At 44.3% G+C, this 27,211-nt stretch overlaps 1 protein-coding gene across 1 annotated transcript; it reads right to left on the bottom strand.

The window, feature by feature from the left end:
- Positions 1-95: 95 nt before the first annotated feature.
- ctsz (cathepsin Z) lies at positions 96-10,768 on the bottom strand. The gene is made up of 6 exons (XM_078555462.1): positions 10,535-10,768; positions 7,576-7,739; positions 6,177-6,356; positions 5,218-5,368; positions 1,744-1,909; positions 96-535 (listed from the first exon to the last, which is right to left on the bottom strand). Exons 1-6 carry the CDS (start codon positions 10,648-10,650, stop codon positions 425-427), a joined length of 888 nt encoding a protein of 295 aa, XP_078411588.1. The 5' UTR covers positions 10,651-10,768; the 3' UTR covers positions 96-424.
- Between the last annotated feature and the right edge of the window lie 16,443 nt (positions 10,769-27,211).

The following is a 27,211-nucleotide window of genomic DNA, read 5'->3' on the forward strand; positions in this document are numbered from 1 at the left end:
ATAAGATTGATCTTATACCCTTTTACCCACAAAGCTATATGCAGAGATTTTTCAGTACGAAAAACGAGATACCTCTGTTGCGCTGGAACCATCTTGAATGAATAGTTTGTCTATTCTACAAGGCATCAAGCTTAAATACAAGTGACATGGACTTGGGTCCAAAAAAAAAAATCACCTGTGATTTTCAAAAGGACCTTTTAATGCATATTGTGGCCTCTGTAAAACAAATAACATTCTCTTTTCTGCAGTTACAGCTTTCTTTTAAAAAGAAACTTCCTGTGCTCAGTTCAGCTCTGAGGCACAGAATGTAAAATGATTTGTATACCTCAATGATTTACATTTTAGATTAGCACTTTAAAAAATATATATATTTTAAAAGTTGCATTCCTATGAAGAGTAGACTTGCAGTCAAACCCGTACGCAACTACAAGATAGGGTCTCCGTAGGCACAGTCATCTTCTAGTGCCAGGTTATAGAGTTTTCCTTTTCCTCCCTTGTAGGTGCTAGTGACGATCCGCAGCCAACCTCTTTCCCCCTGAAACAATAATCCATAGAGTCAGAGTTAATGTGATCTCGACTGAGGACGGGTGAAATCTCTCCATGAGAGAATAGCATTTACAAAGCACATATACTGTAGCTTGGGAAGCCTCCCCTAATCCTCAGCTGGCCGAGACAGCATTTTCTTTAATAGCTGGAGGCTGAATCGCAGGGACATGCATTACTGTGGTCAACAGCTTTCAAACCGAGCTAAATCCATTTGTTAGAGGGTTAAAGGGTCAAATTATAGGGCCAGGTTGCTTAAACTTGGCTTGTATTCCATTGGGAGATATGATTGAGGTGTTTAAAATATTGACGGGGTCCAACAGGTTTGGTACAGAGAAGGTATTTCTTCTGGTGTGGGAACCTGGAACAAGGGGGTATAATCTTAAAATTAGAACTGGCCGTTTAGCAGTGAAACCAGGAAGTGCTTTTTCCACACAAAGGGCAGTAGAATTCTGCAACTCACTCTACGAAAGGATTGCAGATGCTGAGGGAGAATTGAAACTTTACAGCCCAAAATTGATAGATTTTTTTTAGGTGAACGTATCCCGGGAGATGGAGAAACTTTTTCTCTCAAAGGGTCATTATTATGTGGAATAGTGTGAAGTGCACATCTACCATGATCTAATTGAATGGCAGAGCAGGCGCTAAGGACGATATGGAATGTACTCCCTGGAGGAATGCACCCCACTTATTCACGTCCTCGGCACAGGGTGGCAAGGACCAAGGTTTGTGGACCCATATTTTTCCCCCCTCAGCCAAGTATATGGAGAGTCTCTACAGGATCTACCCAGCTAAAACCACAAAGCCCAGAGCACTGGTAAGATTCTTGTCATTTATCTAGTTAGGACATTAACTGGCTCATTGGCTTTTAGTGTCATCTTTATCTGAAACTGAGTAGGAAGAATCCCAGCCCCAGTGATGATATTTATATCCCATTAATGAGCCAGTCATGTTGGTTCACTCTTAACTGGCCTGGGGTACTGCAGACCTGCCTGGTTCAGATATTGGATTATCAAGGCCGCCCAAAGAGTGGTTTCAATCTTACACTGCCAGGCATGTCATCTTGGATCCATATTGGCCCAAAGTGAATGAATGGTCATAAGTTGGTTATCAGTGTGGCTTTATGGCTTCACAAGGTAGACCAAATCGACAAAGTTCAAGGCTAATTGCTTAGCAATGAAGAATCTGGCCAGCACTTACCCATGGTTCACCCCAAGAGTTGCGCACAATCCAATATTCAACTCCATTCTCATCTATGCTCCAGCCTGCCACTGACACGATATGGTTTATTGTAGGCTCTGTGTGGAACTCCTCATACACTCCTCCAGTGTAGGCATCCAGCTTTTCTGTAGCCATAATGCCACAACTACAAAGAATCAAATGAAAGAAATCACCAAACACAAACCAGTTCTCCAAACAAGTATAGGATAGAGTACCACACATACTGAGCAGTAGGTTACAAGGCTCTCAAATGGCAGCCTTGGGTCAGAAGCAGTACTGTAGCCCCTGTCAACTGGTTGTGGGTTTAAGGCACACCTAGGCTGACACTTCAGTGCTGTATTCTTGAGGTGCTGCCTTTTGGTTGAGATGTTAAACTGAGACCCCTGTCTTCCTTAAGGTGAATGCCATTATTCAAAGAGAAGAGGAGTTCTCCCCAGCGTGCTACCCAATGTTTATTGTTCAACTAAAATCACCAAAAAACATTATGAGTTGGTCATTTAATCATAGTTATTTATGGGACCTTGCTAAGTGCAATTTGGGTCCTATGTTTCCCTACATTATCACAACACAGAAACAGTATTTCATTGGATTAATGAAAGGCAAAGATCTTATTAATTGATATTATAGCTTTGCTGCTAAATTGAGATTGTATTAAAGGTCTAAAACCCCATTTTTAAAGAAATGCTCTGTTGATATTGAAATCATTTTAAACCATATTAAATAATTCACATGGTGAATAGGGGATCCATGACAACAGACCACAACTCTTCTAATTGTTGCCACAAGAAAAACAGAAACATAGCAGATGTTGGTTTTGGTAATGCCTGGGCATGGCCATTGTAAATTGACACAAGGCTCGGTGCAGGCTGCTGACTTTGCCACTTGATAACCTTACATTCATTGGATCTTTCAAGCTCAAGAGAACATAAACATATTGGTCAAATGGGCGTTTACACGCTGGATGAACTTTAAGGCCAAGTTGCGTGAAATGATGCATTTTGGCAGGGACAATAAGGAGACGATGTAAACTGAATAGTATTTTAAAGGGGATTGAGAGCGAGAGCAAGCGAGATGGTAGTAGAGGGACACAAATCTTTGAATGTGGCAGGACAAGTTGAGAAAGCTGTTAAAAAAACCCTGGGATCTTTGACTTTGTAAAAAAGCATAGGAAAGGATTTTAAATATGGAGGTGAATTGGTGAGAAGGTGGGGGGGTGCGGGTAGGGTGGGGCTGCTGAGAGGTCAGGAAGCCTAAAGAGCGGGTTTCCCGAATGTCCTACAGAATTTAACTACAGGGCTCCTTTAAAAAAGTTTCACTGGCTAGATGCCTTTCAGGTGGGAAGCATGTTTCACGGGCCAAAGCTCTGAGAATAGGTATGCGTATTGGGGGATTTTGAGATCTTGGGGGAGAGGGCTGGTGGTCGGGATGCCCCGATCCTGTGGGGAGGGCTTGCTGGGTTGCTTGTTGGTCCTGGAGGAAATGCTCCTACTCCTCTTGGCCCACAAGCTGTGCTGTAAAGGCACTTGCCTCATGATTCAGTTCCTTTCACCTCCTTTAAACCTCCCAGTTTCCTGAGGGCTGGGAAACCCAGTCACCTGTGGTTAAAAATAGATTGACCCTGTTAAAATGAAGACAAGCAGCCTCATTATAACATGTAAATAATCAACCCGCTCACAGGAAGCAGGTTGGTCACCTGCCTTGTGCCCTACCTCTGCTAAAACTGTAAGTGGGTAGGTTCGGTTCCTGCTTCAGATTTTTTTTTAAGATATGGGAGTTAAGATTCAACCCATTGAATATAAAAGCAAGGAAATAATACAGAACCTTTGTAAAATACTGGTTTGGCCTCAGCTGGAATACTGTGCTCAATTCTGGGCACCACGCTCGAGGAGGGATCTCAATGCCTTGGAGGAGAGGGTTCAGAGGAGATTTACTAGAATGGTGCCAAGGATGATTTAGTTATGTGAAGACTATGGACAAATTGAGTTTGTTCTCCTCCGAGCAGACAATGGGGGAGGTGATAGTGTAGTGGTATTATCGCTGGACTAGTAATCTAGAGACCCAGGGTAATGCTCTGGGGACTGAGGTTTGAATCCCACCATGGCAGATGGTAGAATTGAGTTCAATAAAAAAAAATCTGGAATTAAAAGTCTAATGACTCTGAAATGCTCCCTGAGCAGGGGCAGTTAGGAGATAGGCAATAAATGATGGCCTGGCCAGCAACGCCCACATCCCATGAATGAATTTAAAAAAAGACAGTGTTAAGAGGGGATTTGATAGAAGGGTTCAAAATCATTAACTGTTTTGATGGTTTCTTCTTACTTATTCTGTTTCCAAAAAAGTCAGAAGACACATTGAAGTTGATTGGCAAAAGAACCAAAGACAACATGAGGAAATTTTTCTTAAATAGCTAACTGTTGTGATATTGAATGTGCTGCCTGAAAGGGTAGTGGAACCATACTCAACAGTAACTTTTAAAAGGAAATTGGATAAATACTTAAAGGAAAACATTTAAAGGAAAAAAAACAATGACCTATGCGGAAAGGACAGGTTGGATAACTCTACTGAAGAGCCAGCACAGGCCTGATGGGCCTAATGGCTTCATTCTGTGTTGTATAATGCTGTGGATCTGCCTTGCATGTGCTGTTTGAGGTGTAGACTGAGGGAGAGTTTCACCAACTCTTTATTGTCCATACAGGTCAGTGGATTGTGGATAACTTTCTCCAATCTTGATGTCATAGGAATGTTCTGGACAAAATGTCTTCTCCCAGGCAGTGTGTAACTACAGGCTTGAACATCATAAAAAAAAAAGCCAGCTTGGAAGTCTGAAACACAGCTGTGAATGTACATCTATTTTCTTTTAAAAATGTAGAAGTAATTTAGCAGAATGCACCTCGTTTTAGCAGATGAGACTATAAACATAGCATCATCTGATTGGGTAGTTTAATAGCTAATCATGTAGTAAAAATATCCAAAGAAAATCTGGCTTGGATTGGATGGTAGTCAGTTAGGTGAAGCAAGATCCATCTCTGATCGGTGCAGATTTAGTAGATCTAAATCAAAGTAATGGTAAAGCATTATCATTGGTCTCAGTGTTCTTAGGTTAGAGAGGGATGGTCAAAAACAATCTAACCTGATTTCTAACTCCCAATTGTTGAAAACTGCACGTGGGCATAAATTGAATGAGGCTAAAGCTCACGTTTAATCCCTCATGGTTGAATAACTTGCCAACTCTCAATGTCAATGCTCACACATGAAGGTGGGCCGCTCTCATTGTTTATGGACAATGAGTGTAAGTGCCTGCTTGAAAACTCCTTGCTCTGATTCCCACAACTGGACCAGTGATTGTTGCGCTCAAGATTCCTTCATATCTGCTCATACGTTCAGTCTCTCATTTTATATTATTCTTATGAGAACAGCATTATAGGAAGGGATGGACCTGATAAAATACCGTACCTGATTGGACCATTGGCATAGATCTCCGCCATCATCTTCTCTCGCCCACTGATGCTGCCATAGTCACCAACCTTCCAGAGCGTGTAATTCTTGATAACGTGGCAGACATTAAAAGTTGTGCAGGTACCACATTCGTTAAATGGCAAACAATCTAAAGCCAGGACAAGAATCAAGCTGGGATCAAACATTTAGATGCTGTTCATTTCTGCTGCTCCGTACAGTGGGTTTCTTCGACGTTACATTGATGTTAGTTGTCCCCAGCCTTAGAAATGGTCAATCAGCAACGGTGAAACATCGTTAATCTGACTTAATCTTTCTAGAATTACTTCTAACAGTCAAGTCAAACACAAATTCCCTAGAAAGGAGGAGTCTGGGGCAGGGTGTAACCTGATAGAGCTCTTCAATAGTACAAAAGGGTAGATATAGAGAAGAAGTTTCCACTTGTGAGAAAATACCAAAACTAAATATAAAATAGTCACTAATAAATTCAATAGAAACATCTTTACCCATATAGTGGAACTCGCTACCACAGGAAGTGGTTGAGACAAATTGCATTCATGTTTTTAAAAGGGAAACTGGATAAATACATGTGGGAGAGAGTAACAGAGTTAGATGAAGAGAGCTGGTAGCGGGCTTTTGTGGAGCATAAACACTAGCATGGACTAGTTAGGCCGAATGCCCTATTTCTGGTTGAAGAAGTTTCTCCTGAATTCCCTTTTGGATTTATTAGTGACCTTTTTTTATATTTAGCTTTGGTCTTTTCCCACAAGTGGAAATGTCTTCCCTATGTCTGCCCAATCAAACCCTCTTGTAATCTTAAAGAGCTCCATCAGGACACTTCTCAGTCTTCTCTGTTTTTGTGCTGTAAATTCTATGTAGCTCCACACAAGTGCTTCAAATAGAAGTGGACTAATAAATGTAATCAATGTGTAATACAGGGTGAGCACAGAGAAATTTACCTTGGTCCTTGGCCTGGTAGTTATTGCAGGTTTCATCTGGAATGCCATGCAAATTTGCATATGTCCAAACCCCCAAGTGATCTCCCCCCTCACAGGAACCTGAATTAGCACAATCAATGATGTGCTGTACTGACAGGTAAGCAGATGGCCAGGCGCCCTTACGTTTAATATTGATCCGATCTGGAAAAAAAAGGAACCATTTGTTAAGGCAGTCACAGTCTGGGTGGCAGAACTGATGCAATCATAGGGACCATGAGGTGACATCATGAGGGCTGGGAGGTGCTGTAGGTTATCACACTGGACTTCACCACTGGATCAGAGTTCTAATCTAACAGGCTGGTGCGATGAGGGAGATGTGTGAAATGAGTTTTGCAGTATCAACTAGTTCCTAGTTGGCATGACCCATCAGTACAAAGTTCTCCTTATTTCAGCACTAAATTGGCACCTTCCCTCAGAGGCACTCTCCTGTGGCCTGGACTGCACAGAAGAAGTTTTCCTCTCTAGCCAACCCCTTGGTGCACTTGATAGGCCAGTGTTTAGAAGGAGTGGGAACTCAGTGGTTGGGGAAAGCAAACTTTATTGGTCGAAGTGCCGTAGATGTTTAGATGCTCAGATCCTGGGAGTGTGAACTGAAAAGCGGGTGCCTGCTGCTTTCGCAAGCAGATTCAAGGGTGTGGCCATCAACAAGGGTACCAGTAATGTGCTAAATATGGTAAAAATGTCTTCAGTAAATACAGCAGCCCTGCTGGCTATGGATGTACTCTGCTTCATATTTCTTTGTTAACTTGGGATACAGCAACTGATTGAAGCTGAAAGATTTTAGTTTTCAAAAACTGCACTAATTCCAGCAACTAATAGGAACTTGAGAAGACCATTGAGCTCCTTGGGCCCATTTGCCTCTCGGTTAGATCACAGCTGACCTGCACGTCAACTCCCTTTACACAACCTTTGAACTATAACCCTTGATACTGTTTTATCCAACAAAAACTTATCTATCTCAGTTATGAAAGATCCATTTAACCCTTAGCATCAGTGGCCTTTTTGGGAGATCATTCCAGATATCTACTACAATTTGTATGAAATAGTTCTTGCTGATTATGTTCCTGAATGGCCCAGCTCTAACTATAAACTTCTCTTGCCACCTTCAAAGATTTGTGTATAACGGCTTGAACATGGTACAAGAGACTGATATGTGCTACAGAGGGTAAAAGAATTAATAATTCTAATTGTATTCTGGCCTATGGCCAAATTAGATCCATTACCTCCCTGTGGCACTGACAGCTTTCCCTGCAATGTGCCTGCAAAAAACTTGTCTGTTTCTACATTTTGCCTCATTGGCACTGACTCATTCTGGGCAACAGTTCTACTGGAGCCACATAATGTACCTATCAGGTCATACCTGCCAGAGCACTGGTGCTCCCATGGGCCCAGCATGACCCACAGTACTGGGGGATGTGTTGGTTCCTGGTGGTGCTGACAAAGCTCGTGCCGTTCACGTTGCGCCAGTCCCATACCTTCGGCAACGCAGCAATGGGAAGGTATTCATGGGGTCGAGGGTAAGACCTGGAGAAAAGTACAAGTGAAACAACAGGAATTTCATAAAGTGTCTGAGTCCAACTTTATACAACAATATTAAATTAGAAAATGCGCAGTAACAGCTAGGAGTTTTATTGTGAAGCATTGATCCATTGTCACCACAATGTGGAGATAAACAAATTTCTTACTTTATCTTGGGAAAATGGTGCTTAGGATCAGAGAGAGCAGAGCTGGACAGACACAGATTATCAAGGCAACAGTTCAACCGACTGCTCTCTCATGTAGTTTAAGATATTCCAAAGGTTCAATGGATATCACCTGGTGTTCTACTGTGGCATTCATATCAGGTTTGATCTCAGCTGATGGGGCTGTTACAATGGCTCTTGGGGGCCCTGAGCTATGACATTGAATATCAGCCAAAGCTCCCACTCCTGACTCCTATCTAGTGAGCCTTGCTGGTATGAGGACAGAGTTGGGTTTGACAGCTCCCCATCATTGAGTCAACCACGATAATGAGACTGAAGTCACATCCAGGCCAGACAGTGCAAAGGTCACAGGTTTCCCTCTCCAAAGGAACATTAGTGAACCAGCTGAGTTTTTAACCACAATCAGATTGGCCGGCAGCTCCCGAGGGTAGGACTTCCTCTCCGGTGAGGGGGTGAGGTCCCACAATGGCCTTGTTTAGCCCGCCCACAGCGCTTTGTGGCTGCGGGGCAGGCCAGCGCTTTGTGGCTGCGGGGCAGGCCAGCGCTTTGTGGCTGCGGGGCAGGCCAGCGCTTTGTGGCTGCGGGGCAGGCCAGCGCTTTGTGGCTGCGGGGCAGGCCAGCGCTTTGTGGCTGCGGGGCAGGCCAGCGCTTTGTGGCTGCGGGGCAGGCCAGCGCTTTGTGGCTGCGGGGCAGGCCAGCGCTTTGTGGCTGCGGGGCAGGCCAGCGCTTTGTGGCTGCGGGGCAGGCCAGCGCTTTGTGGCTGCGGGGCAGGCCAGCGCTTTGTGGCTGCGGGGCAGGCCAGCGCTTTGTGGCTGCGGGGCAGGCCAGCGCTTTGTGGCTGCGGGGCAGGCCAGCGCTTTGTGGCTGCGGGGCAGGCCAGCGCTTTGTGGCTGCGGGGCAGGCCAGCGCTTTGTGGCTGCGGGGCAGGCCAGCGCTTTGTGGCTGCGGGGCAGGCCAGCGCTTTGTGGCTGCGGGGCAGGCCAGCGCTTTGTGGCTGCGGGGCAGGCCAGCGCTTTGTGGCTGCGGGGCAGGCCAGCGCTTTGTGGCTGCGGGGCAGGCCAGCGCTTTGTGGCTGCGGGGCAGGCCAGCGCTTTGTGGCTGCGGGGCAGGCCAGCGCTTTGTGGCTGCGGGGCAGGCCAGCGCTTTGTGGCTGCGGGGCAGGCCAGCGCTTTGTGGCTGCGGGGCAGGCCAGCGCTTTGTGGCTGCGGGGCAGGCCAGCGCTTTGTGGCTGCGGGGCAGGCCAGCGCTTTGTGGCTGCGGGGCAGGCCAGCGCTTTGTGGCTGCGGGGCAGGCCAGCGCTTTGTGGCTGCGGGGCAGGCCAGCGCTTTGTGGCTGCGGGGCAGGCCAGCGCTTTGTGGCTGCGGGGCAGGCCAGCGCTTTGTGGCTGCGGGGCAGGCCAGCGCAGAGCAGGTCAGCAGCACACTGACTTTGCTTCTGTGGTGGAGATGTTCTTTGCTTCATGTTTCTTTGTTAACTTGGGATGCAACAACAGATTGAAGTTAAAAGATTTTAGGTTTCAAAAACTGCACTAATTCCAGCAACTAATAGGAACTTGAGAAGACAGGAGGCGGCCATTCAGCTCCTTGGGCCCATTTGTCTTTCAGTTAGATCACGGCTGATCTGCACCTCAACTACCTTTACACAACCTTTGATCTATAATCCTCGATACTGTTTTATCCAACAAAAACCTATCTATTTCAATCATGAAAGTTCCATTTACCATCCCCCCCCCTCCCTCCCTCCCTCCCTCCTCCCCACCAGTAATATTCAGCCCATAGAAAAAATGTTGGAATCCAAAACTTTTGAGGCCATAAATATAAGATAGTCACAAATAAATCCAATGAGGAATTCAGAAGAAACTCCTTTACAAGAGAATGGTTAGAATGTGGAACTCACTACCATACGGAGCAGTTGAGGTGTATAGCATAGATGTATTCAAGGGGAAGCATGTTGCAGTCTGAAGCAGGGAGGAAGAGTAAGGATCAGGTGACCCAAGTCACAGTCAGAGGTGGAGGAGAGGGAGGCTATAAGGTTAGGGCAGTGCCGAGTTAAGAAAAGCAGAATATCGGCTGTGCCCCTGGAGGCCAGTCAGTATGTGCTGGATCCTCGCTGACCTTATCCAGTTCAGAACAAGCATCCCCTTTCTATGTTCCTGCTCACTAACATTGTTCAATTGCCATTCTGGGGGGGGGGGTAATCACTGTCCAAGACGAAGGGAATTCGGTCACACACACCAACTCGAGAAGCAGTTACATCAAACATACCGGCACCCTGAAGACCAGCAAACACGCAAGAGCCAACCCCCAGCTCCCGCCTGCACCGAACTCGCTCTGGACATTTATAGAAAAATCACATCTCGCGATCAAAAAAAAATCCGATTTAAAAAAACAGGAAGTCACGCGTAGGACGTAAGTGCAGAGAATAAATGCAGGAGCTCTGCTTTAAACCATCCGTTGAGCCTTAGGGGAACTGGAAAAGGATGAAACAGCAGCAGGAGTGTCAGTCTTTCAGCAGTGAGCAGAGTCTCCGACTCACCGCCTCCTTACACCCCTACACCGACAGCTTAATAAGGGCATCCCAGCTCCCTTCTTCTCATGCAGATTTCTCCCTCCTTACCTGACCCCTTGAAACTTTCTGCCAGGCAGTGCCTTGTGGCAGGACTGACTGCCCCTGAAGTGGAGGGCAGCCGAAGCGCAGCTCAGGAGAGACAGAGCTAACAGCGAGGAAACCATGGCGAGACTGGAATCTCCCGGCAACTTGGGGAGGTCCCAACAACGTGCTGGCCGAGGTCAGTGCCAGTAACTACACCGCCTGACTTAAATGGGAGGAGGAACTTGCTTGATTTTTCATCTTCCCCACAATGTCATGTGAGAATGATGCATTTCGGTGCATGTTACGTATTGATAAGATCTGGCTCAGCACATTTTTCCACATGTCACAAAGCGATTCGCAATTATTTTTTTAAAGTATAATGCGGGGTAATGTGGCGTTAGCCTCAGCAATGTGTCCCACACACAGCAGCCAGATCAATGAACATGTACTATCATCTAAAACAGAATTACCTGGAAAAACTCTGCAGGTCTGGCAGCATCGGTGGAGAAGAAATCAGTTAACGTTTCGAGCCTTCATGGCCCTTCGGCAGAACTGAAGCATAGTTAGGAAAGAGGTGAAATATAAGCTGGTTTGTTGGGGGGGGGGGGGGGTGGGGGGGGGGGAGAGAAGTTGAGGGTGTGGTGATTGTGGAGATAAGCAAGCCATGATAGGAGCAGCTAATCAAAAGATGTCACAGACAAAAGGATCAAAGAGGTGTTGAAGGTGGTGATATTTGTCTAAGAAAAGTGCTAATTAAGAATGGAAGACAGGACACTCAAGGTACAGCTCTAGTGGGGGTGGGGTGGACAGACTAACAAGGTTTTAGTTTTAGATTTAAAAATAATGGAAATAGGTGGGGAAAGAAGAATCTATATAAATTATTGATCTCTCTGTCTCAATTTCTGATGATAGACTGTCCACCAATATCCATTACAAGCCTACCGACTCCCACAGCTACCTCGACTACAGCTCCTCACACCCCGCTTCCTGTAAAGACTCCATCCCATTCTCTCAGTTCCTTCGCCTCCGTTGCATCTGTTCTGATGATGCTACCTTCAAAAACAGCTCCTCTGACATGTCCTCCTTCTTCCTTAACCGAGGTTTTCCATCCACGGTCGTTGACAGGGCCCTCAACCGTGTCCGGCCCATATCCCGCGCATCCTCCCTCACGCCTTCTCCTCCTTCCCAGAAACATGATAGGGTCCCCCTTGTCCTCACTTATCACCCCACCAGCCTCCGCATTCAAAGGATCAACCTCCGCCATTTCCGCCAACTCCAGCATGATGCCACCACCAAACACATCTTCCCTTCACCCCCCCTGATGGCATTCCATAGGGATCGTTCCCTCCGGGACACCCTGGTCCACTCCTCCATCACCCCCTACTCCTCAACCCCCACTTATGGCACCTCCCCATGCCCACGCAGAAGATGCAACACCTGCCCCTTCACTTCCTCTCTCCTCACCGTCCAAGGGCCCAAACACTCCTTTCAAGTGAAGCAGCATTTCACTTGCATTTCCCCTAACTTAGTCTACTGCATTCGTTGCTCCCAATGCGGTCTCCTCTACATTGGAGAGACCAAACGCAAACTGGGCGACCGTTTTGTGGAACACCTGCGGTCTGTCCGCAAGAAAGACCCAAACCTCCCTGTGGCTTGCCATTTTAACACTCCACCCTGTTCTCTTGCCCACATGTCTGTCCTTGGCTTGCTGCATTGTTCCAGTGAAGCCCAACGCAAACTGGAGGAACAGCACCTCATCTTCCGACTAGGCACTTTACAGCCTTCCGGGCTGAATATTGAATTTAACAACTTTAGATCTTAAACTCCCCCTCCCCCCATCCCCACCCCATTTCTCCCCCACCCCCACCCCCCCTCTTTTTTTTCCAATAATTTATATAGATTCTTCTTTCCCCACCTATTTCCATTATTTTTAAATCTAAAACTAAAACCTTGTTAGTCTGTCCACCCCACCCCCACTAGAGCTGTACCTTGAGTGTCCTGTCTTCCATTCTTAATTAGCACTTTTCTTAGACAAATATCACCACCTTCAACACCTCTTTGATCCTTTTGTCTGTGACATCTTTTGATTAGCTGCTCCTATCATGGCTTGCTTATCTCCACAATCACCACACCCTCAACTTCTCTCCCCCTCCCCACCCCCCCCCCCCCCCCCCCAACAAACCAGCTTATATTTCACCTCTTTCCTAACTATGCTTCAGTTCTGCCGAAGGGCCATGAAGGCTCGAAACGTTAACTGATTTCTTCTCCACCGATGCTGCCAGACCTGCAGAGTTTTTCCAGGTAATTCTGTTTTTGTTTTGGATTTCCAGCATCCGCAGTAGCTTTTAGCTTTTTGTTTTTATCTATGTACTATCATCTGTTTTGGTGATGCTGGGTTGAAGTTGACCAGGCCACCTGGAGAGCTCCCCTTCTAATAGTGCCACGGGTCCTTTTATGTCCACCTGAGAGGGCAGAGAAAGCTTCAGTTTAATATCCCATCCCAGAGACACCCGATAATGTAGCACCCCTAACCCCCCAGTACTGCACTGGAGTGTTGGCCTAGATTCTGTATTCCAGTCCTACAGTAAACCACTACTCTCAGTTCAGAGTGATAGTGCTAAGTCATGGCTGAGCCCTGAACTTGCCAAGATAGAAATGCATGTCAGAGGTGAAGCAAATAACACAATAGGGCAATTCTGTGACCCACACACTCATCCAGTAAGCGTCTACCTGGGAACCATATAAAATGACAGTGTGTTTTGGTTCTTTACTGTGTCTAAACCATCACCAACCGGCTTTCCCAGCCATAACCACATTCAAAGAGCCCAGGGTGGATGCAACTGGACCTTCAGATTCTGGATTCTCCCTCTCCAGTGTTTCTATCCTGCTGATGGTCATCAAGGGTAATGGGCTGTTGTTATTGGACCCCTGCCATAAAACATTATCTTATCTTCAACTCCCTCCTCCCTACTCAACTGCTTGTTCAGGCTGAACCTACAATCTAGAACCCCAATCTCCTGTTCAACTCTGAACTGAGTTTCAAATCCCATATTCTGTTAACCATCAAGATCATCTACTTCAACCTCTGCAAACCTCCGCCCACCCCACCATGTCTGTCTCATCACCAGGTGCATCAATTTCTTGAGGATGTGAGGCAACCAAAAGAACATTGGGGGTGGGACCAGAAACTATGGCTATATATATTCTGGTTATGATCAAATAGGTAAGAGTAGAACCAACCCATGGGAATTCCATTTAACTAATTAAAAGGGTAGAGGTGTGATTGACTATACCAAAGACTGCAGAGAGCTTGAGGAGATACAGACACATAGGATGTCATTGGTGACTTATATAAGAACATAAGAAATAGGAACACAAGTAGACCATTTGGCCCTTCGAGCCTGCTCCGCCATTCAATAAGATCATGGATGATCTGCTTGTGTTTCAAATTCCACTTTCCCATCTACCCCCCATTACCTTTTATTCCCTTGCCTGACAAGAATCTATCTAACTCTGCCTTAAAAATATTCAATGACCCTGCCTCCACCACCTTTTAAGGCAGAGTTCCAAAGTCACACAACCCTCTGAAAGAAAAAAAATCTCCTCATCTCTGTTCTAAAAGGGCTACCTTAATTTTAAAACAGTGCCCCCTAGTTCTGGAGTCACCCACAAGAGGAAACATCTTTTCCACGTCCACTTTGTCAAGGTCGATCAGGATCTTATATGCTTTAATCAAATCACCCCTCACTCTTCTAAATTCCAGTGGAAACAAGTCCAGCTTGTCCAACCTACCCTCATAAGACAACCCACCCATTCCAGGTATCAATCTCGTAAACCTCCTTTGAACCGCCTCCAATGCATTTACATCCTTAAATAAGGAGACCAAAACTGCACACAGTATTCAAGATGTGGTCTCACCAATGCCCTCTATAACTGAAGCATAACATCCTTGCTTATATGTTCAATTCCTTTTGTAATAAAGGATAGCATTTCATTAGCCTCCTTAATTACTTGCTGTACCTGCAAGCTAACTTTTTGTGACTCATGTACTAGAACACCTAGATCCCTCTGCACCTCAGAATTATGCAGCCGGTCTCCATTTAAGTAATACTCTGCTTTTTTGTTCTTCCTGCCAAAGAGAACAACTTCACATTTTCCCACGTTAAACTGCATTTGTCAGTTCTTTGCCCACTCACTCAACCTATCTATATCTGTCTGCAACCTTCTCATGTCCTCTTCACAACATACTTTCCTGCCTATCTTTGTGTCATCTGCAAATTTAGTTACCATGCCTTCATTCTCCTCATCTAAGTGCTTGATGTAAATTGTAAAAAGTTGAGGCCCCAGCACAGACTCCTGTGGGACTCCACTCATCACATCCTGCCAATTGGAAAAAGACCCATTTATGCATATTCTCTGTTTTCTACTTTGATTATGGCCATATCAGTGTTGAGGCAGAGATAGAAATCTGATTGGAAAGATTCAAACATGGAATTTCTGGGGATGATGGGCATGGATTTGTGATGTAACAACACATTCAAGGACATTGGAGAGGAAAGGGATTTTTGAAATTGGCATTACATTACGGGAACAGAGGGTTCAGCATGGGTTTCCTGAGGAGGAGAAAAGATGACGGCAGTTTTAGAAGTGAGGGACATAGTACCCTGATGAGAGAAAACCATTAAGCATTTCAGCTAACATGGGGGTTGGGCCAAGAAGCTGAGTCATCACCAGTTTAGTGGGAACTGGTCAAAAGTGCAGTTTACGGGTTTCAGTGATGGGAGGAGCTCAGACAGAGCAATGAGGAAACATAACAGAGAAATTAGAGACAGGCACTGGATCAAGTGGGGTAGGGGGGAATCTGCTGGGTGATTTGTCTAGGTGGGCAAGGGGAGAGGAAGAAAGCAGCTGATTTCAATCTTAGTAACCCAGTAACTACAGGCCAGTCAGTTTAACCTTGGTTGGGGGCAAGCTTTTAGAAACGCTAATTCTGGACAAACTTAACAATGACTTGCACAAATATGGATTAATCAAGGAAAGCCAGCATGGATTTGTTCAAGGCAAATCATGTTTAACTGATTTGATTGAATTTTTTGGTGAGGTAATGAAGAGGATTGTTGAGAGTAGTGTGGTTGATATTGTGTGCATGGACTTCCAAAAAGCATTTGATAAAGTGTTACACATCAAGCTTGTCAGCAAAGTTGGAATAAAAAGGACAGTAGCTGTATGGATATGAAGTTGGCTGAGTGACAGGAAGCAGAGAGTAGTGGTGAATGGTTGTTTTTCGGACTGAAGGTTGTTATATCGTGCGGTTCCCCAGAGGTCAGTGCTAGGACCACTGATTTTCTTGATATATATTAATGACCTAGACTTAAGGTGTAGAAGACACAATTTCAAAATTAGCAGATGACACAAAACTTGGAATTATTGTAACTATGAGGAGGATAGTGATGGACTTCAAGAGGACATAGACAAGTGGGTGGACTGGATAAACATGTGGCAGATGAAACTTACTGCAGAGATTATTAAGTGACACATTTTAGAAGAACAAGGAGAGGCAATAAAAAAGGAAACAACTCTAAAGTGGGCGCAGGGCTACTGGGAAAAGGTGGGAGAGTGGAACTAGCTGAGTTGCTCTTGCAGAGAGCAGGCATGAGCATGATGGGCTGAACAGCCTCTTTCTGTGCTATAACCATTCAATGATTGTGCAGCCCTTCCCTTTGACCCACCATAGTCTTAGGCTTCATGCTCTGCAATTCCTTCCCTATACCCTACCCCTCCTCCTCACTCTTCTGCGTAATAAACACCTCTTTGACCAAGATTTTGCCTGCCCTCCTCTTGGCATCTGTTATTTTCTGAAACACGTGGGAACATTATTCTATGCTAAAGGCACTATATTAACAGAATGTTGCTGTTCCTCCCTCTCTTCCATACATCCATCCCATTGCCCCCCACCCTCCTCCATATCTCTGCTTCTGAAAGAATAAAAGATTGACATTTAGGTGGCACCTTTCTCAACCACTAGACATTTCAAAGTGCTTTACAGCTAATGAACTACTTTAGAAATGTAGTCATTGGTATATTGTAGGAAATGTGGCAGCCAATTTGTGCACATCAGGATCCCACAAGTAGCAATGTGATAATGACCATACAAACTGTTTTGGCAATGTTGGTTTTGGGATAAATATATTCCAGGACATCAAGGACTCTCCTGTTATTCTTCAAAATGATGCTTCTGTTAACGATCAAGTGGAGACTTTTCCTGTTGGTGCTTCAAATAGTATAAATACAATTCACTTTTCCTGCTCTGTTCCTTTTTAAAATTGTCTGATTCCACATCATTGTTGCTGTGAACAAGAGTTAAATCTTTCATTGCGATAGATTTGAGTGTAGGAAGTTCTCCTAACATTTCAGCAGATATGTGAGTCCTTTGGTGTGTCACTGAGACATCAGTTTTGGTGAAAGGTCATCGGTCTGAGACATTAACTCTGATTCTCTCTCTTTCCACAGATGCTGCCTGACCTATTGAGTGTTTCCAGCATTTATTCCAGATCACAAGGGGTCTGTGCTTGAGCTACTGAATGCAGCAGGGCTGCTATTAAGCTTTATGCTGTTAGATACAAGTTACATTGCTCAGTTATCCTGCTACCCTGTACAAGTAGCCTTTCCATTACTACCTTTCTGATTGGACCTTCTGAAATCAAATCTTAGATTTAAACTGTGTTCTATTTGCTTTCTCACAGATTGTGGGAAATAAGGAATGACAGAAACAAGATCTAGTGAGGTTATATTGATGGAAACTAATCACTGAAACAGTAGAATACAAGCCAGATGAAATCACGGTCAAACGGAACAGTCCCCAGTTCAGAGTGCAACTCGAGTACTAGGACCAGTTCTGGTCAGTGAGACTCAAGGGAGACATTTCAACTGTCAAAGGCAGTGCAGAGAGGAGCCATGAGGTTGCACACTTGTGTCAGGCTGATTAATGAGGAAAGACTGGGCTATTTGGCATGGAAAGGTGGTGTCTGAGAAGTGACATTACTGAGTTAGATAAGGTAGTTAAAGGGCAGCAAAAAGTAAATACAGAAAATTTAAATTGTGTGAATAGAACAAGGGAAAACAGTTTGAACTAGTAAATGGACATTTACAGTCAGATACTAGGAGATTCTTGTTCACAGAAGGAGGGATCAAAACTTGGAATGGACTCTCAGATAAAGCAGTGGAAGCATAAAGTCTGGAATAATTTAAAAATCAATTGGATACAACAATGAGGTAATTTGAGGGATAACTGTTGGACAGGGTGCTGTGTCCTTTTGCATCTACTCAAGAGATCAGACAGGTCTTTGGTTTAATGCCTCTGCTGGAAAACAGCACCTCCAACAGTGCAGCAATCCCTCAGTACTCTACTTGGGTGCCAGCCCAGATTTAATGCTCAGGTCCCTGGTGTAGAAATTGAACCCTTAACATTCTTATTCAGAAACGAAAGTGCTGCCACTCTGCCACAGGTAACATCTGTCTAAGAGTTTGAGGTAGAGAAAAGACTGAATGTAAAGTCATTTATCAGACTGAAACACCAGTGTGATCTCAGAAGCAAATTTCAATGTCAGTGTCATTGGTGCCAAGGATATGGCTTGAATTTGCTTGAAATGTTAACAGACTTTGAACAACGTGCATTAGCAAAACAAGAACTCAAGGAATGTCATGAGACTCCACAGCCTTGTAAAGGGGCCCAAGGGTTTTCAGTCACCAGATTTCTGTATTTATTAACTTGCCAGCTCATTATTTCTGGTGCTCTGCCCTAATAAAAGCTTTTTTTTTAATCAATGATAGATAGCATCGTTTTCCTTTGGACAGCTAAAACTAATCTGTTCAGATCAAGTAAATAAAGAGAAACTGTTTCCAGTGGTAGAGAGGTTAGTAATCAGATGACTGGCAAAAGAACCAGAGACAACATCAGCAAAAAAACAAAATCAAAACACTGCAAACAGAAAGTACTGGAAATACTCAGCAGGGCAGGCAGCATCTGTAGAGAGAGAAACAGGGGGCAGAATTTTCCCCCTGTCGGGGGGGGTTGTGCGGGGGCGGGCGGGAGAAGGTGCGAACCCAATCGGTGTCCCCGATCAGGTCTGCACCGCCATTTTATGTTGGCCAATTAAGGCCCACCCAGCGTGACGTGCACCCGGAAGCGCTGAGTGCTCCCTGTGTGAGTGGGGGAGATTCCCTGAGTCGGGGCCTGCGCTCTTTCACGCATGCATGCGAAAGAGTGCAGAGATCTCCCTGAGGCACGGAGGTGTCACATGAGCTGGAACATGTCAATGAATTTAAAAAAAAATTTTTATTGAATTTTTAAACACTTCATGAAACCTCATCCTGCCTGTGGATGAGGCTCCATGAAAAATGCGAAGGCCACCTGGGCTCTTTGCCTGCCCACCGCCAGCACCTTAAGGTTGGACGGGCAGCTCATTTTATTCGTTCAATTAGTTTTTGACAGGCCTTAATAGGTCTTTGACAGTTTGGTGAACTGGAAATCTAAATGATGCACAGTGATGTCAGGACGCCATTTTGTGCATTGGTGAGTGGGCCCCACCCCCGCTTGCTGACCCGAAAATTCTTCCCAGGGTAAATGTTTCAGGTCAGTGAATACCCTACATCATCAACCTGAAACGTTAACTCTGTTTCTTTCCACAGATGCTGCCTGATCTGCTGGAACTTAAGTAAATACTTATTTACACACTGAGTTGTTGTGATTTGGACTGCACTGCCTGAAAGGGTGGTGGAAGTGATTCAGTAGTAGCTTTGAAAAGAGAATTGAATAAATACTGGAAGAGAAAAAAATTACAGAGCCATGGGAAAAGAGCAGGGAAGCGGGGCTAATTGAACAGCTCTACCAAAGAGCTAGCACAAGCACGACGGACTGATCGGCCACTTTCTGTGTTGTATCATTCTGTGATTGAGTTGGGTCAGATGGAGTTCAGGGTTTGTGCCTCTATTTGCAGGGGACACTCACACAAGGCACATACACAATGAGATTAAGAGCTGCAGGCCAAGCACATAGTAAAGAAAGCACAGAGAGGAATTAGGGTTCCGAAGCCTCAGTTTCCCCTCTTCACCTTCTCATGGATGGCGTCTAGCAAGATATAGCACAGCAGCTATACACCATCAAGGCACCTTCCAAAGCCGTGACCTCTATCACCTGGAAGGACAAGGGCGGCAGATAGATGGGAACACCACCACCTGCAAGTTTCCCTCCAAGTCACACAACATCCTGACTTGGAAATATATCACCGTTCCTTCACTGTTGCTGGGTCAAAATCCTGGAACTCCCTCCGTAATAGCACTGTGGGTGTACCTACACCACATGGACTGCAGTGGTTAAAGAAGACAGCTCACCACCACCTTCTCAAGGGCAATTAGGTCGAGCCAGGGATGCCCACATCCCATGAAAAAAAAACAAAAATAAAAAGCTGCTGACCAGAAATGAAAATAGCCAACTACAGGGGGCCAACATTTATAAAGGAAATGAAATAACATTTGTGGAAGCCATGTGAACAAATGTTATGCAATCAAACATCACATAATCGCACATCACGCTGTCAGGTGTCATATTGTCAGAATGTCATATGACCAAGCCTCCAGGAATACCTTCAACCAGAGTAGGCAACCCTAAGAGGAACTAGTTAGAAAATTAGGCTGTTCTGACCAGTTACTTGGAACTAGTGACACACTTCCATTTGTTTTTTGCTATGGGTAGCACCATTCTTTATGGGAAGTAAAGGAGTTGAGCGATGAGCTTTTGGCAGTTTGAGACAAGGTAACTAAAAACTTAAGATGGCTGCCTTTTCGGAGTGTTGAATTAGTCTTTTTCATTCTTAATATGTCATACGGCCCCAGATCTTTCTTTCTGGCAGGTAGGGCAGAGAAGGAGAATTAAAAGAGTCATATTACTAACAAGTTTAATTTAATACTGCTCCCATTGCACACAGTGTTGATATGATTTGCCCACTGTTCATGGTGCACAATAAAACCAAAAAGGGAAGTAACCAACAATTTTTTTAAAAATTGGGAATCTTATTTAGCAACTGCCTTTGCTAATTGTCAGCTATTGTCTCTGAATCTCATCACAAAGGTAATTATGAGGGATTTTTTGAGTAAATGAAGACAAATTGTTTTCATTAGCCGGAGGGTCGGAAACCAGAGGACAAACGGTTGAAGGTAATTTGCCAAAGAACTAGAGGGGAGGTGAGCAGCTTTTTTCTAATGCAGCGGGTTGTTATGATCTGGAATGCACTGCCTGAAAAGGTGATGGAAGCAGATTCAATAGAAACTTTCAAGAGGGTTTGGGTAAATGCTTGAAAATGAAAAACGAACAGGGCTATGAGGAAGAAAGCAGGGGAAATGGGATTCATTGATAACTTCTTCAAAGAGCCAAATAAGGCATAACAAATAAGGGAAGATGGTGGTGTTGTGGTAATGTCACTGGACAAGTAATCCAGAGGCCCAGGCTAATGCTATGGTCTTGCCCCCATCCCCTTAAAGAATAAAGTAAAAAATAGCAAGATGAATGTTCTATGTATTTTGAATATGAAATTTATGGAATAGAAAAAAAACAGGTAATAGCTTGAACTATTATGGGATTGCCTTACCTATTTCAATAAGATCTCTCCTTAATTGTCTTGTCTCTTGTACAGTGTAAACTTCCCCAGTCTTCTCTGTCACACTTCAGATTAGTCTTGTAGCTGCCTTTCCTTTTTGCATGTTGTAGCTGGAAAGGCTAAGCAAGCTGCAACCTTCATGGAGCATGATGGTAAAGGATGTCAACGTAGAAGCAATGTGCAGGAATGGAATGTGCACTATCAGCAAAAGGGGAAGGGGCGGTTGATTGCAGGGGACAGAAGGTGCTATTGGGATTAAAGGGTGACAAGTCCCCAGGACCTGATGGCCTACATCTCAGGGTCTTTAAGGAAGTGACAGCGGAGATAGTGGATGCATTGGATATGTGATTAAGAACGTTCTCAATGCTGGGTGCAACTGTATAAAAGAAGGAACTTCAGAGACATCGACAGTGAAAACCTTCAGGAACAACCCTTGCAAAGTGGACCCTGAGTCAGGGGCTCAGCGACAAGATCTACCGCCAAGCCAGAGACTGATCACCTCTCCTTGAATGGGTAGTATCATTACATTCCAAACTGTGTAAGCTTTTAGAGTTATTTTGGTAAAGAGCTTTTAAGTAAATCTGTGTGATATAATAAAATTGACTTAAAATGAACTACCAGTAGTAAGACTTGTTTGTCCGTACGTCAGCTGTACTCAAAGACAGAGTCAACAACGTACAATGCAAACACATGTGAAAACCAGAATTACCCATCAGCGTGACAATAAAATGTCAGCACTCTTTGCTCTACATAATCCCAGCTTTCTGTTTGCCTCTTTAATTGCTGCTGCAAATTCTCTTGACATTGAAAATGATGAATGTGCTGAGACCTTCTGAAGCCTTCCAGTGATACTTATGTAGAATCTCAAGCATAGGAACAGGCCATTCGGCCTAACAAGTATATGCTGACATTTGTCCTCTGCACAGACATCCTTCCACTCCAGTTACCCTCTTCCCACCCTTCACATCTCTGCCTGATCAGCCTTTCATCCAATACTTTGAATTTAATGGTATTAAATTTCACGTGTTATTTGTCTGCCAGTTGCATAACTGACCTCAATCCTTTCACAAAATCGATCCCTGTTGCACTCCCGATATTCAACTTTTAAAATTGACACTTGCAATTGCTTTCTAAGGTCCTTGAATGTGCTGCTTTCTCCCAAACCCATCCCCATCTTTCCCAGAACCCCATATCTGAATTCCTCCAGTTAAGTTTCTGCCCCTGCCACAGTAGCAAAATGGCCCCTATCAAAGTCACAAATGACAACCTGTGTGACTGTGACAAAAGTAAGCTATCCCTCCTTCTCCCTCTCGACCTGTCTGCAGCCTGTGACATGGTTGGCTACACCATCCTACAACTGGGTGGGGGCAGTTGGAGATCATGTGATGAAGTCTGCAGGAATACACCCAACCACTCAGTTGGCAATCCTGTGGCTCCTCAAGTACTTCAGGACCAGGGGATTAAACAATACTTCCTGAGGAACTCCATTAGCGGTTCTCCCAGCCCTAGTGTGACACCGTGCCTCGGAGATATCCCATTTCCCATTTTAATCCAATTTCCTATCCACTTTCCAAGTACTACCCTGAATTTTTATGGATTTGCATTTCACAGTAATCTTTCTCGTGGGACTCTGTCTGATTTTCCAGAAATCCAAGTAACTCTATTGTAGGGAATTACACTACCTATTTGTGATGGTGTCTGGCTGCTTGGAGCAATGAACTTGCTGGGGGAGGTGACCGCTTCCTCATTCCTGTGGCCGGGGCTCTGAGGAGCTGGAGCATGGAGAGGCTACGCTTGGTGCCTGAGCCTTGGAGCCAGCCCTGATGCTGCTGTGTGAAACCGAGCCTGAGCCGGGTGGTTAGTGTGTCAAATGGTGGCCTGTCACCCACCATGCTGAAGCAGAATGAGAGCAAGAAGCCATTGTGGGTGAAGAGATTCAACAAAACATGCTAGAATTTCAAGTTCAGTTTGAGAGTGAAAAACTTGAGTCCCACACTAGTGTTCTGGAGTTAAACAAAGGTAACTACATAGGCATGAGGGCAGATTTAGCCCTAGTGAACTGAGCAGGAAGACTACAAGGTAGGACAGTTGATGAACAGTGGCAGATATTTAAGGAGATATTCAATTCCTGCCAAGTAAAATATATTCCAAAGAGGAAGAAAGATGGTAAGAGGGGGAAAAAACATCCTTGGCTAAGCAAGGAAGTTAAAGATAACATAAAGACAAAAACTAAGGCATACCAAATTGCAAAGGTCAGTGGCAGGCTGGAAGATTGCGAAACTTTTAAAGATCAACAAAGGGTTACTAAAAAAATAATAAATAGAGCAAAGGTAAATTATGAAAGGAAACTAGCGCAAAATGTAAAAACTGATAGCAAAAGCTTCTACAAGTATACAAAAGGAAAGAGAGTAGCTAAAGTGAATGTTGGTCCCTTGGAGGGTGAGACTGGGGAGTTAATACTGGGGAACGCAAAAATGGCAGAGATGCTTGATCAATATTTTGCCTCAGTTTTCACGCTGGAGGACACCAGTACCACCCCAATAGTAACAGGTAGTGCAGAGGGTATAGAGAAGGGGGAACTTAGAACAATCACCATCACTAGAGAAAAAGTACTGAGCAAACTATTGGGATTAAAGGGTGACACGTCCCCAGGACCTGATGGCCTACATCCCAGGGTCTTAAAGGAAGTGACAGCGGAGATAGTGGATGCATTGGCTATATTATTCCAAAATTCCCTGGATTCTGGAAAGGTTCCAGAGGATTGGAAAAATGCTAATATAATGCCCTTATTCAAAAAGGGGGGTGGTGGGGGGGTGGTGGAGGCAGAAAGTGGGAAACTATAGAGCAGTTAGTTTAACGTCTGTCGTTGGGAAATTATTGGAATCCATTATTAAGGAAGTAGTAATGGGGCATTTGGAAAGTCAAAGTGCAATCCATCAGAGTCAGCATGGTTTTATGAAGAGTAAATCGTGTTCGACTAATTTGCTAGAGTCCTTTGAAGTTGTGACAAGCAAAGTGGATAATGAGGATCCTGTAGATGTAGTATATCTGGACTTCCAGAAGGCCTTTGATAAGGTGCTGCACAAAAGATTAATACACAAGGTAAGATCACATGGAGTTAGGGGTAATATATTAGCTTGGATCGAGGATTGGTTAACCAACATAAAGCAGAGAGTCGAGGTAAATGGGTCTTTTTCTGGATAGCTGTAACTAGTGGGGTGCCACAGGGTTCGGTCCTTGGGCCCCAACTATTTACAATCTATATCAATGACTTGGATTCAGGGATAGAAGGTACTATAGCTAAATTTGCAGATGACACCAAAATAGATGGGAAAGTAAGTTGCAATGAAGAAATAAGAAATTTACAAATGGATATGGACAGGTTAGGTGAATGGGCCAAAATTTGGCAGATGGAGTTTAACGTGGATAAGTGTGAGATTATCCATTTTGGTTGGAAGAAAAAAAAGCCACTTATTATTTAAATGGAGAGAAACTTCAGAATGCTTCAGTGCAGAGGGATGTAGATGTCCTCATGCATGAATCACTGAAAGCTAGTATGCAGGTACAGCAGGTAATAAGGAAGGCAAAAGAAATTTTGGCATTTATTAACAAAGGAATAGAGTATAAAAATAGGGAAGTGTTGTTGCAACTGTACAAGGCATTGGTGAGACCGCACCTGGAGTACTGTGCACAGTTTTGGTCCCCTTACTTGAGGAAGGATGTAGTTGCATTGGAGGCAGTTCAAAGGAGGTTCACTAGATTGATTCCAGAGATGCGGGGCTTGTCTTATAAGGAGAGATTGAGCAGTTTAGGCCTATACTCACTTGAGTTTAGAAGGATGAAAGGAGATCTAATTGAGGTATATAAGTTGCTAAAGGGGATAGACAAAGTAGACGTGGAGCGGATATTTCCCCTTGTGGGGCATTCTAGAATGAGAGGCCATGGTTTTAGGCTAAGGGGTGGTAGATTTAAATCAGAGATGAGGAGGAATTACTTTTCGCAAAGGGTCGTGAATCTGTGGAATTCACTACTAGTGGATGCCGGGACGCTGAATAAATTTAAGGAAGAGAAAGACAGATTTTTAGTTAGTAATGGGTTGAAAGGTTATGGGGAGAGGGCAGGAAATTGGAGCTGAGGCCGAAATGAGATCAGCCATGATCGTAATGAATGGCGGGGCAGGCTCGAGGGTCTGAATTGCCTACTCCTGCTCCTAGTTCTTATGTTTTTATCTAAGAGGTTTGTCCCAAAATATTTGGCAACCGTCAGAATTGACTATGGAGTTACAAAGCTGCAGGTGAGGGATAGAGAGATTAAAATTAACATTGTTGATATATCAGGTCACCCTCACTTCTATAAGGTGCGCAATAAGTGATCAGATGACATGAAAGAAAAGAGCATGAAAACAGGCCCATGAGACCTGTGTCTGGCATGAGAACAGCCCCACGTGGCCAAGTTTGTGTGGGAGAAGGAGGCTTGGCATGGTCGGAGAAGGAGAACACCAAGGCTGGATCCGAGAGCACAGATAAGAAAAATATGGTTACTGCTGATGTTTCTGTTACTTTAAAGTAACTGATTGACCAGAACCAGCCACACTGAGCCCAGGGTCATCGCTACTGATTTGGATAAAGGTAATACTGGTGAATCTAGGCAGTTGTGAGCAAGAGCTAAGAGGGTCTGGAGAAGTATGCCATTTTGTTGAGGATTGTGTCTGTGTAACTTGGATTGAGGGGGAGCTGCTGTCTGATGAGAATCGGTGGCTAAATCTGTGAAGAAGCTGGAATTCCACCAGAGGAAGATCAGAGCTTTGAAGAACTTTGTGGATGAACTTTGTGGATTTATCAGGCAGCCAAAAATGCTGCGAGGGCTGCCTGATAAATCTGAGATCTACCTTTGTGTGTAATGTGCAATTTCTAATTTAGACTAACCATGATCAACCTGTTAATTCATGTTTAATATATGTTAATTTTAGTTTGATTGTTGAAATAAATTATAAAATGGATAAATCTTATCCATTGGGGTGGTTCAGTAAATTTGGCTCTTTTGGTTTGTTGATCTCTATGGGGATCATAATATAGTTTATTTGTAAGATCCTCAATAGTTGGAGGAGAATTGAGAAGCAGAAACTTCCCCTTCTAAGTTCACGCTGTTACTCATTAAACGTAGGGCCCTTTAACTCAGATGGTATTTCATGGTGCCGACAGTATGGGTTCACTCTCTGTAGTGGTTGAGGTAGTTCTCGGTACCTGCCTCTTCTACTTGCCCCATTGTGATGTCATGGCATTGTTGAGCCTTGCTTAGCAATCCTGTGACACTGAGGCCACTACATGAAGAGCAACTTATTGAACAATTACTGTACAGACATCTCCAAATTCTTAATTTGGTTTCTAATATTTTACCAATGATTGATGCAAAGCTAATAACCCTGGGTCTAGCTTGCTTGTCCCCTTGGCACTATGTTTGCTTGCTTCCAAATCTGCAGGACCTCTCCAGTTTCCAATTGATAATTCATTTCTATAGCCAATGTTCATCAAGTATTCTCCTGTTCCCCAGTCTCCTTCAGCTCCTTAGATTATATGACAACTGTCTTGGGAGACTTGTTAGCCATCAATTCACTTCAGATATCCAGTACTTCAATCTACGCTAATCTCCAAATCCTTTACGACACACTGGAGGAGGAATGGCCTTACATCTGTCCTCAAAATAGATTCACAAGTTAAACTGGATGATAGGAAAGGCAAGGGCTAATATTAATTAAACTATGAAGATTTATCTAAAGAAAGCATTCCTTACTAGGGTTAGAAGACAAGTTGTCAAGATCACAGGCATGGAGATAATTTGTTAAGGGGTTAAAAATATATCCTATCTTATCTGAACCCAACTGCTAACACAGAATTGAAAATCTAGGGAGTAAATGAGTGACCTGGCATGTCTAAATGCTGATGCTTCACTGATGTTGAAGTCATCTGGGGCACCAACAGGGGTGTGTGAGGTAGCTGACATTAGAAAGCCTGACCTCATCTAGCATGTCATTCAGATTGATGATTAGAAC

This window comes from Cetorhinus maximus, chromosome 13 (genome assembly GCF_964194155.1).
Source record: "Cetorhinus maximus chromosome 13, sCetMax3.hap1.1, whole genome shotgun sequence".
Classification (NCBI taxonomy): Eukaryota; Metazoa; Chordata; class Chondrichthyes; order Lamniformes; family Cetorhinidae; genus Cetorhinus; species Cetorhinus maximus.